The following is a 17318-nucleotide window of genomic DNA, read 5'->3' as shown; positions in this document are numbered from 1 at the left end:
GTGTTTTTTCACACTCCCGAGTGACAAAAGTTTTGACGACGAAAGTGGCGCTGTAGACAAAGCCAGAGTTTCAAGCTACATAGCACCCTTCAGGTCTGGGAAAGGTACTCGGAGCATCACAGTTAAATACAAGGTGGGACAGATTGGTTAGCCTAGGTATTTAGCACATATTCTAAGAGATTATTCAAGGCAGAATGGCCTGTTAACATGTTTGCAATCATAGAACAAAAAAGTCTCATGATTTTTAGTGTCTAGCAGAATAATGAACTTAAGGCCTTGTCTACTCTACACAGTTTTGTCGGCAAAAGGCAAAATGGTGCTGACAATACAGTGGAGGTGTACACACTAGAATGCTACTTTTGTTGGCAAAACAGGAGAGTTTTGCCGACAAAATAAAACCACCTCAACAAGCATAGAGCTTTTTGTGGCAAAGTTAAAGTGACAAAGCATCAGTGTTGACACTGCTGTTCATTATATCGTCATAACTTGCCTCCTCCAGTATCCCACAATGCCCACTGTGACTGCTCTGCTCACTGTTTTGAACTCCACTGGTCTGCATTCCAGCTACAGAGGCATGCTCCCCTCCCCTTTCAAATCTCCAGGAAGTTCTGACAGCTGAGCATGCCACTCCGGCAGCTAACAGTAAATCATTAATGTGAAATCTTGCTCTCCAGGGCATTAGGAACCAGGGCCAGCTCCAGGCACCAGCTTAGGAAGCAGGTGCTTGGGGCGGCCACTCAGGAGAGGGGCGGCAGGTCCAGCTATTCGGCGGAGGGTCCCTCACTCCCGGTTGGAGCGAAGGACCTCCCGCTGAAATGCCGCAGATCGCGATCGCAGCTTCTTTTTTTTTTTGGCTGCTTGGGGCAGCAAAACCCCTGGAGCTGGCCCTGTTAGGAATACAGTGGTCAGCAGGCAGGCAGGGGCGGGTGTGTGTGTGTGTTTAGAGCCGGGGAGAGAGGTGGGGCCTGATGTTGGGGTCTCCCCTTCTCCCTGCATCAAGACCTGGTTGCTTCCAGTTGCCATCTGAACTTAAAAAGGCAGTGTGCTGACTCACTCTCCCCAACACATGCACACTCTCTCTCTTGGGATGTTTACTGTCAACATAGAGCAGTCAGGCCCTCCATGTTATTTTACATTATTTTTGTGCAAATGTAATGAAATGACCTGTGTCATATTGATAGCACAGAAGACGAAAATTCTCATTTTATTCACAGAATAAGTAAAACACAAGCAGCAAATTGCTAATATCCTTGTGCTGTTTGCCATCTCTGATATGGAGGAATGATTGCTAGGGGTTAGAAGTTAGTTCATTGTCTATATTTTTTGCAATCTGTGGCTTCTCTACGGTTATGGCCAGTAAGGGTATCAGTTCTGGTCATGGTCTCAGTGATGTGGTTCACTGTCCAGTAAGAATGGAAGTTTAACTACCAAACTGATTTCACATAGGCCATTGAGCAAGGATTTCAGTTTGTAAAGGTCCAGTATTTTCATTCTACTTCCTGCAGGAAATATGCTTGCTACTTAGCTTCCTGTATAGACATTTAGTTCTCATTTTACTACAAAAGAAATAAATAATAAAAATATTTAAATAATCATTCATTGGCACCAGGAGCACCATTGTTGTTTTATAGAGCTAAGCATACTGAGTAATTTGTTCAAAGCTTTAAAAACAAACCAAAAAAACCCAGGTTTACTCTAACTCTGATGCAAGGGAAATCTCTCCTATGTATGCATTTTCCTGTAGTTCGAGGCTAAAGGGGTACTCTGTTCATGGAAAGCATGCAAAATTAGTGGGAATCTAGCTGTGAGATGTAAAACTACTTACATTCTAGACTTTATCTGAATGTCTTATGCACCATTTTTGTGGACAAAGGAATCAGCTGACAGTGTCGCCACTTAAAATTTGTCTAGAGCAGGGGTTCTCAAACTGGGGGACATGACCCCTCAAAGGGTTGCGAGGTTATTACATGGGGGATCACGAGCTGTCAACCTCCACCCCAAACCCCGCTTTGCCTCCAGCATTTATTATAATGTTCAATATAAAAAAAGTGTTAATTTATAATGGGGATCACACTCAGAGGCTTGCTGTGTGAAAGGGGTCACCAGTAGGAAAGCTTGAGAACCACTGGTCTAGAGGAATTCAGCTTTGCAGCCCTGACTAATACATAATTTCACTCTTCTGCAGTAGCTAATGTGAGAGTCCTTTCTATTTTGAGATTTCTTTAATGTTTAAATCCCCCTTTGTCTTTTGGAAATCCAGTCATGGCATGGCAACATTTATTTTTTTTTAAATGAAAGTTAGCAGATTTTTGTCATCATCTTGGCTTATTCTTTTCTAAAGATCAGTTGCATTTTTTTGAATATTAATTTCCTCTTTGGATTTATTTATTTAAGTGTATTTATTCATGTTAAAAGAATATATTCTAATAAGGGTACTCTAAAGGTGACTTTGAGGAGTGATCCTTTATAGTCATGGAAACAAATTCATGAATTTGTTACAACTTCTTTAAATGTTCCTTTGAGGATTTTAAAAGGAAATTCAAATACTATTTTAGTAAATACAATCTTTAAAAAAAGATTTCCAGCAAATAGCATTCTGAAAAGCTTAATGCAATGAACAAAAATAAAAAATAAGACAAAGAAAATGTGTTAATTTAAACTTTCTTAAAATAAACATTCCTTTAAAAAAACATTTTAGGTACCAGACACAGCTACCAGCTCAGAACCATAAACAAAAATTTCAAGTCATCAGAGTTAAGACTAGAACACTAAACAACTTCACTAATATAATTCCATATGAACTTTTTTACTTATTGGTATGGCACAATTTTTTTTTAAATAGTGAGGAGATGGCACATAGCAAACTGAAACAGGTTTTAGATTTCATTGCTGCCTTAAAAGTGAGCTGTGAGCAGGTGGGAAGACAAAAGAGAATACTCTAAACCTTCAGTAAACAGAATGAGGGCAAATATACAGGTTTGGAACTGCACTGCTGTGCTTGACTTACGGAAGCATTTGAATGTGCAGGTAGTTAAACTGTTTTCAAGCTTAAAATATTTGTATCCTTTCTAAAATCAGACCTCCTCGGTGACAGCATCCCATTACCTGTGTAGGATGAGGGAAAAGAATATGTCCTTATGATACTCATAGTTTATCCTTTCTTCTTACCCACCATGTATTGGAAGAGATGAGAGAGCTAAGCCAGCTGCACTGAGGTAGGGCTGAACATGTATGCATCTCTGAATATGATTCCTGTTTCTGAATTTGTCAGAATGATGAATTTTAGTAAGTATGCACATCCAGAGTAGAAGTAGGGTATGGAACTGGTGCAGCCCTGCTTCCAAAAGCAAGAAATAGGCTTAATATTTTCCCCTGCTTACATAACATTTGAATTTTAAAATAGTGGCTGTATATCAGAGTTTATAGTGTGAATTTTCTGAATCTTAATTTAGAAGTTCTCTCAAATGCAAAAAATTAATAGAAGTGTGCTCCAAGCTGCATGAAATTTTTTTTTAAATTCATGAAATGGATAAATTCTGTTGGAACTAGAAGTCTGGAATGAGAGCTAAAAACGTTTGGCTGTTTAAAATAAATTAGGAAATGGGTTATTTTCTCCCCAAACAAGCCACTCAGATTGAAACTTCTCCACCTCTTTGGAGCAGTTGTATACCTCTGTATTTCTTCACCTACAATTAATAAAATAGGAAAATATTGAATATGGGATCAAAAGTATTGCAAATCTATTTCAGTTTATGGTTAGAGACCTAAACCTGGTTGGAAAATGAGTTGAGGTGTTTTTCAATAGGCAAAAAAAAAAAAAAGAAAAGTTGACTTTAGTGAAGAATCAAAAACTGAAAATTTTCAGCCAAAACCTTTCAGCTGAAAACCAAAATTCTTGATTTAGAAATGCTGTAATGGTGCCTCATGAGAGTTTTAGTTCAAATGCCTCATGCTCCTATTCTCTCCTATAGCCTGGGCTCCCTGGCTGGAATACATCTGCCATGATGCACCATGGTCTCCTCTGTTACTGAGCTGCCATGGTGCAGCATGGGAGACCCTGGCTGCAGTGCATCATGAAAGATTTCGTCTGGCTGGGAAGAGAATGGGACATGAGACAAGAAAGTCGCATTTCTGAAATGAAATTTTTTGGGTTTTGGCTAAATTTCTTCCGTTTTCAACTGAAAACCAACAACTTTTTGGTTTTTATGAAAAGCCAAAATTTTCCAAGGAAAGGAGACTTTTTTTGCAAAAAACTTTGTCAAAACCACAATTTTCCATCAAACAGTTGATGGAAACTTTTTGGCCAGCTCAGTTGATAACTGGTTATACCTGTGTCATTTCAGTGATTGCATGTTGGGGAAAAATGTACATCAGTAATATCAAAATATACAAATCCACATTTATATGTGAGCACTTCAGGAAATACAAGTATTATATTCTGGAGCTCCACACATCTGAATTTCACATTGCATATTTTAAATGGATGAAGTTATTTTTAATATACATTGAAATAAATGGTAATGCTTAAGTCGGGAATTACAGATATGGTCCCACAGCAACTGTAACTCAGCCACTTTGCACAACACAGCACACCTATATTATGGTGTATATGCACTTTGGTTGTGGTGATGGTTTTGTGGGAGCTACAGCTTTGAATTTCCAGACCTGTTACATAAACTTTCAGCTATAATATTGTTGTGGCAATGATTGACTGGATGCCTTCAAATACTTTAGCTTCCTATGGCCAAAACAGTCACCACAGGTCCTTATTTGACATAGCTGTGGGGAAGCGAGAGACTGTAGCCCCTGTTATCCATAACCGCTATACAGGTTGTCACATTCTCCCCGTAGTAGTGGCCTTGCTGTAAGGGTCTAGATAATATTTTTTACTCAAACAAATTAGTTTAAAATAAATAAATAAATAAAACAAAAGATCAATTTTAAGCAGAGATGGCTCAGAACTCAATTTCCAGGCAGAGGAAGGAATTCATACTCAGTTTCTCAAATATGAACCACTTCCTATTGTTTTAGTTGTGGAAAGAAGAAACCTTTATTCAGACTCAGGAGCAGCTGAAATATTATGAGAATGACTGCCATGATGCTGGGAAGCTTGAAAAGTTCATCTCTGGTGAAATTGTCTATTTTTGGTCAGAAGAATGTGAAAATAGCTCATGAGATTTTGGCACCATTAAACCATAACTCTCTGTGTTTCTAGTTCAGACACTAGCCTAAATCTCATTTGGACGTGCATCTGAACACCACCTAATGTTTTCTTGGCTGTATCTGAACATCAGAGAAAGGCAGAGGATAAGTTTAAACACCAACCATCCTTGAGGATATTTACAAATCCTTCAAGACAATCTGTGAAATGCACTGAATTATTGCATACAACTACACCTCTACTCTGATATAACGTGACCCGATATAAAATGAATTCAGATATAACGCAGTAAAGCAGCGCTCCAGGGGAGCGGGCCTGCGCACTCCCGCGGCTCAAAGCAAGTTCGATATAACACGGTTTCACCTATAACGCAGTAAGATTTTTTTTGGTTTCCAAGGACAGCGTTATATCAGGGTAAAGGGGTACCTAGGGCATGGCTGAGAACTCTGTTGCCTAGCAGCCAAAGCTATACCTTCCAAACCACATGTGGTGGTGTCATCGCCTAGAGGGAATAATATGGTCTGTTCCAGAGACTTGCCAATTATAGCCATTTAAACACAGGTTGATATAATTATGAAAAGATGTTGGTGCATTACAGTTGTCAAAGTACATATTAGCTTTTCATTAAAAGGCTTGGTTGGCGTTATAATTCAGAATGGTCTTCTGTTTTTCCTGATACAAAATACATATTTGATATTTAATTTAAATTGCATCTTGTGTGATCTAAAACTTCCTTGTGCAATGTTAGCTTGAGCAAGTGGTCTTCATGGATATTTTCTAGTTAACTTTTGTATGGTTAGAGTTCAATGCAAATAAAAGTTTGTGCTTGGGAGTCCATGTGAGCAAGGAGTATCTCAGAGATCTTAATTTACAGATTAGTAATTCTAACAAACACAAACAACCTTAAATACTGAAAAGAAGGTAGATTTTGTACAATGGACTGTAGTAGTAACAATACTTCACACATTCAAAACACTTTAAACATTAATTCTAAAATAAATAGTGTAGGTTTCCTATCTGAAGGTGGTTCTCTCTTCAAAATATTTAGGGAAGCAAAGAGTCAGATGAATGTGATTTTTTTGATTAATTTAACTTTGGCAGATAGAATTGAATAAAACATCTATATCTAAGTTCTTATATATGCTTATCAGTGTAGTATTTGAATTTAACTTCAGTTATTGAATCACAACTTTTAATTATAGTGAAACCTGATTTCTGAAGGTCTGGAATGTCCAAAAACCTTTCAGTATTTGGGGGAGGCAATTGAAGTCCCGTGTTAGCCAGTTTTTTTTGTTTGTTTTTTTGGGTTTTTTTTTTGTTTTTGAGAAGCTGATTGGGTGGCCTGGGAGGACTGTCATGATCCCAAAGCAAAGTGCTTAGAATCTCATTTTCAGAGACTCCTTGCAGTCTCCTTATTTGGCAGAGGTAATATGCTCTAGAAGAGTGAGGCAGAACAGGTTTTGCATTTGGGGTGAATTTTTCTGATAGCGGTATGTAGGGCACTGAAGTCAGGAGAGGTCTTGACTAACCAGGGCTGCATTCGTAGTCTAGCAGCTGAACAGAATAAGCCAAGGATTTTTTGTTTAGGGTAACTTTTAATTGGATCATAACTACAAATACAATATTTACCATATCCAAAAATGGCATTTGGGTCTTGCTGCCACAAGTTCAACAGAATCTTTACTGTCAGGTAAGAAAATCAGGAGCATCTCTGTAGATTCCGATAAGAATCATCCCAAATCTTTCCCAAAATCCTGAACTAAATATTTGCTGTTTGTTTTACATGGAAGGCATTCAGATACTCTGGTAATGAGGAGCAGTATAAAAACCTAATGTGTATAGATTTTTTTTTTCTTTTCTATCTTCTATGCTGTGTGTTCCATCCAGGAAAGAAAGCACTCTAAGAGAGACTGTTCAGACAAAATGTCCAAATGAATTTTGCAGACCAAAAATATTCATACGATGTATGAACAAGCATCCGCATTTTGGAGTGCTTAGCTTAATCTCTGAATTTTGAGATTGTTTAGTAACGAGTGGAAATATTGGTTAGAACCAGAATCTTCTTAACATTTGGGGCTAATTTTTGGACTGAAGTATATAGGGTACTGAAGTCTGCCTATGAGTTTAAACACCATGCCTCCACCCCAAAAAAATGAATTGACCAATGAAATATGATTAGTGGTGGAAGGTGAGGGAATACTGTAGTCCAGTATTGGACACTATGGCTGCATCTAGCTCTTCAGATGTTTTAATCCAGCCCTCAAGCTCCTGCCGGGGAACAGGGTCTGGGGCTTGCCCTGCTCTAGGGCTCCAGCAAGGGAGTGGGGTCGGGTGCTTGCTCTGCTCTACATGTACCATAGTTCTGTGCAGCTCCCGGAAACTGCAGCATGTAGCCCCTGCAGCTCCTGCATGTAGAGGTAGCCAGGGGGCTCTGCATGCTGCTCCTGCCCCAAGTGCCGCCCCTGCAGCTCCCATTGGCTGGGAACTAAGGCTGCAAGGACGGGGCAGCTCTCGGAGCCGCCTAGCCATGCCTCTGCTAGGAGCTGGAGAGGGGACATGCTGCTGCTTCCAGGAGCTGCTTGAGGTAAGTGCCTCCCAGAGTCTGCACCCCTCACCCCCTCCCGAGCCCTAACCCCCTGCCCCAGCCCTGATCCCCCTCCTGTTCTCTGAACCCCTCTGTCCCAGCCCGGAGCAACCTCCTACATCCACTGCCCCAGCCTGGAGCCCCCTCCTGCACCCTGAACTCCTCATTTTTGGCCCCACCACAGAGCCCGCACCCCCCGCCGGAGCCCTGACCCCCCCTCCTGCATCCCAACCCCTAATTTTGTGAGCATTCATGGCCCGCCATACCAATGAAATATGATTAGTGGTGGGAAAAAAAGTTTGCCCACCCTGATATAATATCTTCCAAGTGTTCAGTTTCACGATTGGGGTGGAGAGCATTTGATAGGACAGATCAACTGCGAAACAGAACACATCTCTAATTGGGATAGTGAACAGATTTTACTTCTTACTGAGCAGGTTCATTATAAGGTGAAGAAAACATAATAGCTGTACAGATTGGAAAATAAAATGGAGATAACACGAAGACAATTATAAATACATATTCTGAATCCATTACAAGTCTGGGAACTCAAATTCCATGTGATACTGTGATTAGTCAGTTTAAACTGAATTAATATATACATTAAAATATAAAATTTCTTCAAAGATTAATCAGTTTGGTGTGTAGGCAGCAAGTTACTATAGTGCTAACACAATGAACTGTGTGGCTTTTGTCGACATATGCCATGGATTTTAATCAGTGTCTCAGTAGATCATAGCTATAGTTGTTGCAACCTTTCCATTATAACTCCAAGTTCTTAGCAAGTGCCCAAGACTTTCTGAAACACACTCCTTCAATGGTGAAATTTTAAAGGCTGTTGTCTGTTCAATGATGAATACACTTGGCCTATTAAATTTTTGTGCAACTTTTCTTTGAATATCTGTAGTATAAAGATGGTGAGCAGTAGAAAGTTGAAGTCTTGTAGGGAAATAACCTTTGAAGGGCAGAGATGTTGTGCAATGTCCCGGTGAAAATTTGATTTTGAACACTAAATTTTTAATTTCTTAGCACATGTACAAAATTTAAAAAAATTAAACAAGCAGAAAAAAAATTGCACCAAGAAAGCTATCCACAGTAACTACTTCAAAATTCTACTTGAGATCCTCTTCACTGCTGCCTCCCCAATAAAACTTGGGAATGCAAATAGCCTAGCCAGGTGCCTTTTTAGTCAGTGCCCTTGACTGAGAATCTTCTGCTAGCGGTCCTCCTGTGTTTTGAGAGGAATGCTAGCTCAAGCAGTTGCTACAGAATTGTGTGAAGAAAGGAACTCTCTAAGGTAGGCAAGGTCCAAACTATGAAGGTGAAAGCCAATATCAAAACAAGTATCAGAGGGGTAGCCGTGTTAGTCTGGTTCTGTAGAAGCAGCAAAGAATCCTGTGGCACCTTATAGACTAACAGATGTTTTGTAGCATGAGCTTTCGTGGGTGAACACCCACTTCTTCGGATGCAAGCAGTGGAAAAACACTGCTTGCATCCGAAGAAGTGGGTGTTCACCCACGAAAGCTCATGCTACAAAACATCTGTTAGTCTATAAGGTGCAATATCAAAACAGTGAGTGGGAAATCATCTGGTAGCTACTCCTAACTATTCAGCACAGGTGTAACACAGACTACTGGAAGTTCCCCACAACTGGGCAGCTGCATTCAATACTAGCTGTAATTACCAAATGGTCATAAGATCTAATTTAGTGTAGTAGCATTGCAATAATTTACCTTTGTCTTTTTATTCCAAAATGTAACCTGTTAGGGATACGAGTTAAGAATATCTGAGGCTTAACTTTATACTGTACAAAAGCTTGTCTCATATCGCAGTACTCTCAACTAAAATTAAAAATTTGATTTTAAAATATGATATCTTGTTAGCCGAATATTTGTGGGTCAGAAGGCACTTCAGTTCTCAATTCATAACCTTTCAGTTGCTGACAGCTTTCCCTCAAGAGTACCTTATTTCAGCACTTTTTTAGAGGGGAACTTTAAAGAAAATCTGAGCCTTTGCGTGATCTAAGCATGAGAAAGTTTCATGATCTAAAACAAGTGGTAATCTTTTATATATGTGGCAATCTAAAAGTCCAATTTAAGTAAATCATGGTCTTCAGTGAGGATTGCGAACGTTAGGAGATTTGATTTAGAAATATATTTAGGAAATAAAGCTACATTATGAATGAATGAGAATATACATTTTCCCCTTGCCAACATATGTATGTTCAGGATAGAAATATTCAGATTATCTGTATGCAGGTTTTCATTCCATGGACCTTCCCACATAGTATTTCCCGCCCCTCCCTTATATATTGTCTGAAACTGCCTCAACACTATTGCTTTATTTAAGATGACAAATACTTGTAAGAGCACAAATATAGATCTATTATAGTTGTGGGCTAATCTTCCACAATTTTTTCTGTATGTTTTCCAGCCATTCTGTATTTGTTTGGAACCTTTAAAGTATATAAAGAAAACAAACTTTCCAAAGACTTTTTTTTTCTCCGCTGTGATCCCAACACTGTATGCAGCATCAAAACAAAAATAAGAGTGATGGTGGGGAAACCTGCTTTCTCCATGTGATCCTATGGCAGGATTCCTTTTGAAAGCATATTATTATTGGATTAACTTCAGTACAGTTAGCAGGGCTGGCTCCAGGGGTTTTGCCGCCCCAAGCAGCCAAAAAAAAAATAAAATAAAAAGCCGCGATTGTGATCTGTGGCAATTCAGCGGGAGGTCCTTCGCTCCGAGCGGGAGTCAAGGACCCTCCGCTGAATTGCCGCCAAATCCCTGAAATTGCCGCCTCACTCTGGAGTTGCCGCCCCAAGCACCTGCTTGATAAGCTGGTGCCTGGAGCCAGCCCTGACAGTTAGCAACAATATTACACTTTTATTGCTATCTATATATTGGGACAAATAAAGTAATTTAGAGTCTTAGTGAAGTATCAAAACCAACTGCTTACAAGATATTTGCAGTTATTGGATTTTCTTTTTTTTGTGTTCTCTGTTTTTACCTATCTTGCAAAAGTTTTCATCTATTTTTTTTTCTTTTTGTACCTTTGTCCTTTCCAAGGTTATGCCTTTTTGCTGTTCCAAGAGGAAAGCTCTGTACAAGCGCTGATAGATGCCTGTCTGGAAGAAGATGGAAAACTTTACCTATGTGTGTCAAGCCCCACCATCAAGGACAAACCAGTAAGCAGTATACAAAGTGCCTTGGCTGCTAACCAACTTCCCCTTGCCAGTTCAAAAGCAAATAAATATGCAAGCATTTTTCCCCTGGTATAACTGTTAAACTGATTATGTTGGTGTTCCTTTACTAGGCTTACCTTCTTATGTTACCATAATTTGGCTTCTTCAGAAGCTAATAAATGCCACCGTTTGTTTAAACTTTTATGTTGGTACTTCCAGTACCATACCGTAACAGAATGTGTCCTGTTACAATGTCACCTATTTAAAAAAAAAAGAGAGTAAATGCTTTAGTTTCTTTGCCTATACTGTTTTATTTTTATTTTTTTTAAAAGCTCCTATGATTTAAAAAAAGAAAACTCGTTAATAATTTAGGCAGCCTTGCCAGTACTTCATTGCTTTCAATTCTGCATTTGCTAGCTAAGCAATTTATAATCTTTCATGCCTTTCACTTACTGTAGCAAGTCTGCTTTGACCCAGATTTGGTTTATAAAAGAAGGTTTATTAAAACCAGTGAAAAGCATATAGTTATGCACTTCTGATGGACAAATGAGGAGTAGGATAATACCAGAAAGAAGGAAAACATGTATATTCTTGCTGAGTCATTTTGCTAGAGCTAATCAGATTTTAACTGGATTCTTCTAAAGGGTTTTTTAAATAAACATATATTCAGGCAGATATTCATTGGTATAGAAAATTAAATATATTTTTTCTAGTTAACATCCCTCAAAATGTATTGCTGGTTGAATGTCTGATAGCTTTTAGTATTTTCCCCCCTTTTTTATTCTAAATCACTTCCATATACTTCCATAAAGACTCCCTATAATCAAGGATGAACAATTATCCCTATTACTACTGAATCTGTTAAAAATGAACTATTGGAAAAGACCTAGTTACTAAGATAATGTTTTTAAATTATTTAGAAAGTAAAGTGGCATTGTAGATGTAACCCTGGCTTTTGATATGTAAAAACCAAGCATTTTTATGTTGTCTGCAGTCAGAAATGAGCTGGTGGATAACCGCTTCAGTTGCTTGCATATAGTGGTGCATTATGTACATGATACAATTTCCACTTCAGCACAACTGGCTCATATTACTCAGGATTGAGCTAGAATACCTACTTAATCTTGTTAAATTATACAAAGGGTCCATCCTGTTTATAACTGCCAATGGGACATTACAAGAAACTCTCTGGAATTGCTGGCACTGTGTTCAATCCTGGAAATAGAGCTCTTCTTCTGTACTACCAGTCTTTTAAGTGGACAGGTTTACATAAAGAGGGACTAAAACTGCATGTGTGGTTGTGTTGTTAAGATAGTTGCTACTTTATTAATTTACAGGAATGACAACGTCCGTTTAGGCCACTAATGTAAAGTATTTCTCTAAACATGTAGCCTGGGCCTAACTTTCTTCTGCAAAGGGTAATGTCAATCATTTACCACCTGTTTACGTCTGTAATCATGTGCATAACTATTTATCTCCCATTCCCTTTTTTTTTAATTGGACATACTGAGGAGCTTGGGTTGCAATCCTGTAAATATTTAATCATTGGGGCTACTCATGTAAATAATATATGTGCTTAATTTCTTGCAGATTAGGTCCTTATTCTTTATATAATTGTAATTATTATTATATATGTTAAAGTTAAGCTATATATGCATAGTCCTTCCAGATTAGTCCTTAACGAAATTCATATAAAAGGCTCATGGGTGCCTTTTTGAATTAGAAGATTAGACCTTGCATGGGTGAATGAAAATTGCAATGTAATGGCAAATCCAAATGATGCTTACACATTTCACTTATTCAGGGGTTGTAGTGGTGAGCAGGCTTTTGAGCAGAATGGCTTTTGAGCAGAATTCTTAGTTCTGTACAATCTGAAGACTTTCTGTCTAACAGTCCACTATCTGGGTGGCTGCTTAACTAAACTGAACAAGTGCACTTACATTTCTGCAATCCTCTTATTTTAAACAAAGGAATTAATTCCATTTCCTCTTCCCTCTTTTTCAACTTTTAAAATTATATGTGGCTAGAAGAAAGCTGAATGTTCAACCAGCATCCTTAAATTCACAGTATAAATGATAACGCTCTGAATGTCCTTTTATATATTCCATATTCCTAATAAAGGAGGCTGGAGGAGGAAGCAGATTAGAGAGAGAATGGGGTAGATGCATTTGCACGAGGAAATTTAACTCAAGTCTGGCCTCTAGAGGTGATAAACGTATTGTCCATTTATCAAGTAAACACTGTAAACTGTACTTTCTGAATACCTACATAGATAAATGATATACTTGCATCATTTTTACTTTCACATTCTATCATTTTACTATTTTATCTTTAAAAAAGAATGTGAATGTGTGTGTATTTATATATATTCTAATCAGATTTTACATATGTAAATGTTTAGCAGCTGATTCTTAATTCTTATTATTTTGTGTAGGGTAAGTTAGCAATGAAGTGAAGACAAAGTTGACATCTTTCTTTCAGGTGCAAATTCGACCTTGGAACCTAAGTGACAGTGATTTTGTAATGGATGGTTCTCAGCCGTTGGACCCAAGAAAAACTATCTTTGTAGGGGGAGTTCCACGTCCCCTCCGAGCTGGTGAGTTGAAATAGAAGAAAAGTTAGGCTAGACCATACTATCAGTACTGGTTTCAGATTCTGAGACAATGACATTCCATCTGTTTCAGAGATTTTTTGAAGAATTTGAGGTTTACTTTCTAAGCATATCAGTTTCTTCTGTCCTTAACCGTAAGAATATAACTTCTGAGAACTTCTGACCTTTGAAATTAACTACTAGTTAAGACAATGAATCAATTGTTTAGTACTAGAAATTAAGTAAAACTTTAAGGCTCAAATTTTCATATTGTCCTTGAATTTGGGGGCTGCTTTATTTAAGGTGACCAATTCAGTTAAGTACTTACTTTAAGCTCCCACTGACTTAAATTGGAGGTGTGGTTGCTCAACAGCTCTGAAAACCAGACCAGTTCTAATGAGGTCATTAAAAAAAAATGGGCCTAACTGCTTTTGTCTAGATTTTTTCCCCAGGCCTGTTGTGAATTGTAGTTCATATTTGAAAAATGCCTTTGAACAGTAAATTTAGAATTTTTCCAAAGCAAGACAACCCATTTTTTGGTATTGATATATTAATTTGCAAGCTTCTAAGATTAGTTTTAGAAATTTAGTTTAGAACATTGGAAAGCAATACAGCAAATCTTTTTTTCTGAATCTTGTGGGTTCCTTTCACATTGACAGTACCTCTTTACTGTGACCAATATCATGGTTGCTTATTTTGGACTGAATTCCTACTGCCAGTTTATGAATTCACTACCTAAAAGATGACTTTTCATATTTTATTAAAGAATCTGAGAACTTACTAGTTACTACATTATGCTATTATTTCGCTGTCCACCTGCATGGAGTTGGAGTCTATTTTGTTTGATAGAATTACTCTAATTTCTAATTTGTGGTTTGTTTCTGGTTTTTTACATTAAAAACATAGGACATATGGCATATACTGTTGGCATATACAGTTATCCCTTAGTGATACTTTTGTATCAGACTAAAAGTAATGTAATTAAACACATTTCCATACTTGTGTTATGAATACCCCCCCCCCCACACACACAATTTGTAGTAGTTACTAGAATTAGAACACAAATTTAGTTATTTACTTTTTGCAGTTCAGCCTGGAAAATAAAAATAACTAGTCTGGTGTAATCAGGAAGGGCAAAACACAGTTGAAGTTGCAGCTAGCAAGGGACGTGAAGGGTAACAAGAAGGGTTTCTAAAGGTATGTTAGCAATAAGAAGGTGGTCAGAGAAAGTGTGGTACCCTTACTGAATGGGGGAGGCAACCTAGTGACAGGTGATGTGGAAAAAGCTGAAGTACTTAATGCTTTTTTTGCCTCGCCCTTCACAGACAAGGTCAGCTCCCAGTCTGCAGCACAGCATGGGGAGGAGATGAGCAGCCCTCAGTGGTGAAATAACAGGTTAAGGACTATTTAGAAAAGCTGGACATGCCCAAGTCCATGGAGTTAGATGCAATGCATCCGAGGGTGCTGCGGGAGATGGCCGATGTTATTGCAAGGCCATTGGCCTTTGAAAACTTGTAGTGGTCCGGGGAGGTCCCAGATGATTGGGAAAAGGCAACTATAGTGCCTGCCTTTTAAAAAGGGAAGAAGGAGAATCCAGGGAACTACAGACCAGTCACCCTCACCTCAGTCCCCAGGAAAATCATGGAGCAGGTCCTCAAGGAATCCATTTTGAAGCGCTTGGAGGAGAGGAAGGTGATCAGGAACAGTCAACATGGGTTAACCAAGGGCAAGTCATATCTGACCAACTTGATTGCCTTCTATGATGAGATAACAGGCTCTGTGGATATGGGGAAAGCGGTGGACATGATATACCTTGACTTTAATAGAGCTTTTGATATGGTCTGCCACAGTATTCTTGCCAGCAAGATAAAAAAAAATATGAATTGGATGAATGAACTAAAAGGTGGATAGAAAACTGGCTAGATCGTCTGGCTCAACGGATAGTGATCAACGGCTAGACATCTAGTTGACAGCCGGTATCAAGCGGAGTGCCCCAGGGGTCGTTCCTGGGGCTGGTTTTGTTCAACATCTTTATTAGTGATCTGGATGATGGGATGGATTGCAGCCTCAGCAGGTTTACGGATGGCACTAAGCTGGGGGGAGAGGTAGATACACTGGAGAGCAGGGATAGGGTCCAGAGTGACCTAGACAAATTGGAGAATTGGGCCAAAAGAAATCTGTTGAGGTTCAGCAAGGACAAATACAGAGTTCTGCACTTAGGCAGGAAGAATCCCATGCACCGCTACAGGCTGGGGACTGACTGGCTAAGCAGCAGTTCTGCAGAAAAGGACCTGGGGATTACAGTGGACAAGAGGCTGGATATGAGTCAGCAGTGTGCCCTTGTTGCCAAGAAGGCTAATGGCATATTGGGCTGCATTAGTAGGAGCATTGCCAATAGATCGAGGGAAGTGATTGGCACTGGCGAGGCCACATCTGGAGTATTGTGTCCAGTTTTGGGCCCCTCATTACAGAAAGCATGTGGACAAATTAGAGAGAGTCCAGCGGAGGGCAATGACAGGGCCGTCCAGAGGGGGGGGCAAGTGGGGCAATTTGCCCCAGGCCCCGGGCTCCGCAGGGGCCCCCACGAGAATGGCTGAGGCTCCCTCCCCGGCCCCACCCGACCCCATCTCTGCCTCTCACCCGGAGCCTCAGCGCATCCAGCAGCATCCCGGACAGCGTCAGCGTGGCTCTGGCGGGGCCCCTGAGCCCCGCCCCACTCAGAGCCGCGTAGTAGGGGGGTGAGGCTGTGAGCTCTGGGCTGAGTGGAGCCCCGCCCCCTTACCACGCGGCTCTGAGCGGGGCGGGGCTCAGGCCCCGCCGGAGCCATGCTGCCTCTGTCGGGGGATGCCGCTGGATGGGCTGAGGCTCTAGGGCCGGAGGGAGCCAGGGGGTAAGGGGCCAAGGGGGTTGGCTAAGGGGCAGGGAGTCCCAGGGACAGTCAGGGCACAGGGAGGGGGCAGAGATTGTGGGGGGCAGTCAGGGGACAGGGAATGGGGTGGCTGGATCGTGGGCGTTCTGGGGGTCTGTCAGGACTCAGCGGGGGGGTGGATAGGGGTTGGGACAGTCAGGGGACAGGGAGCGGGGTGGGGTCCCGGGGTGGTGGTTGGGGGGGTGTCTGGGGGACGGTGAGGGGACAAGGAGCAGAATGGGTCGGGGATTCTGAGGGGGGCAGTTGGGAGGCAGGAAGTGGGTGGGGGTCGGATGGGGGCAGGGCCAGGCTGTTTGGGAGGCACAGCCTTCCCTACCCTAAAGCTCATTCAGCAGTTTGAGGCTTGCAGAAGAGCCAAGCTGTTAGCTTTTCCATTAGGGCTACCATCCCTTTCACTTCTCAAATGCCAAGTTATAGTCTATATTTAATTTCAGTGCCATAGGGAGATTCATGTCAGGGGAGGGTAGCTTCATTTAAAATTAGCCACTGGGGGAGGGATCACATGAGAAGAGCAATATCCTTCCCAACCCTACCAAGGGAGACCCCCCCGCCCCTGCATTCCCTGAGGCTCCAGAGGGGTTAATTCAGTGGTTCTCAAACTTTTATACTGGTGACCCCTTTCACATAGCAAACCTCTGAGTGCGACCCCCCCCCGCCTTATAAATTAAAAACACTTTTTAATATATTTAACACTATTATAAATGCTGGAGGCAGAGCGGGGTTTGAGGTGGAGGCTGACAGCTCACGACCTGCAGTAATAACCTTGTGACCCCCTGAGGGGTCCTGACCCCCAGTTTGAGAACCCCTGGGTTAATTTAATTTTAGCACCCTGTGTCCATACACATGCATGTGCTATTTTGAGCATTT

General features: G+C 40.5%; 1 protein-coding gene across 11 annotated transcripts in view; it reads left to right on the top strand.

Moving 5' to 3' along the window:
• CPEB3 (cytoplasmic polyadenylation element binding protein 3) overlaps nt 1-17318 on the top strand; it is a 166751-nt gene that overhangs the window by 132602 nt on the left and 16831 nt on the right. For all 11 annotated transcript variants that reach the window (XM_039546391.1, XM_039546388.1, XM_039546392.1 and 8 more), the window contains 2 exons: nt 10817-10935; nt 13414-13528. In XM_039546391.1, the coding sequence (XP_039402325.1) occupies nt 10817-10935; nt 13414-13528 (234 nt within the window). The remainder of the gene's footprint in view (nt 1-10816; nt 10936-13413; nt 13529-17318) is intronic.

Source organism: Mauremys reevesii, linkage group 7 (genome assembly GCF_016161935.1).
Source record: "Mauremys reevesii isolate NIE-2019 linkage group 7, ASM1616193v1, whole genome shotgun sequence".
In the NCBI taxonomy this organism is placed as follows: domain Eukaryota; kingdom Metazoa; phylum Chordata; order Testudines; family Geoemydidae; genus Mauremys; species Mauremys reevesii.
The sequence above is the reverse complement of the archived record's forward strand: the minus strand, read 5'-3'. Positions and strand labels throughout refer to the sequence as shown.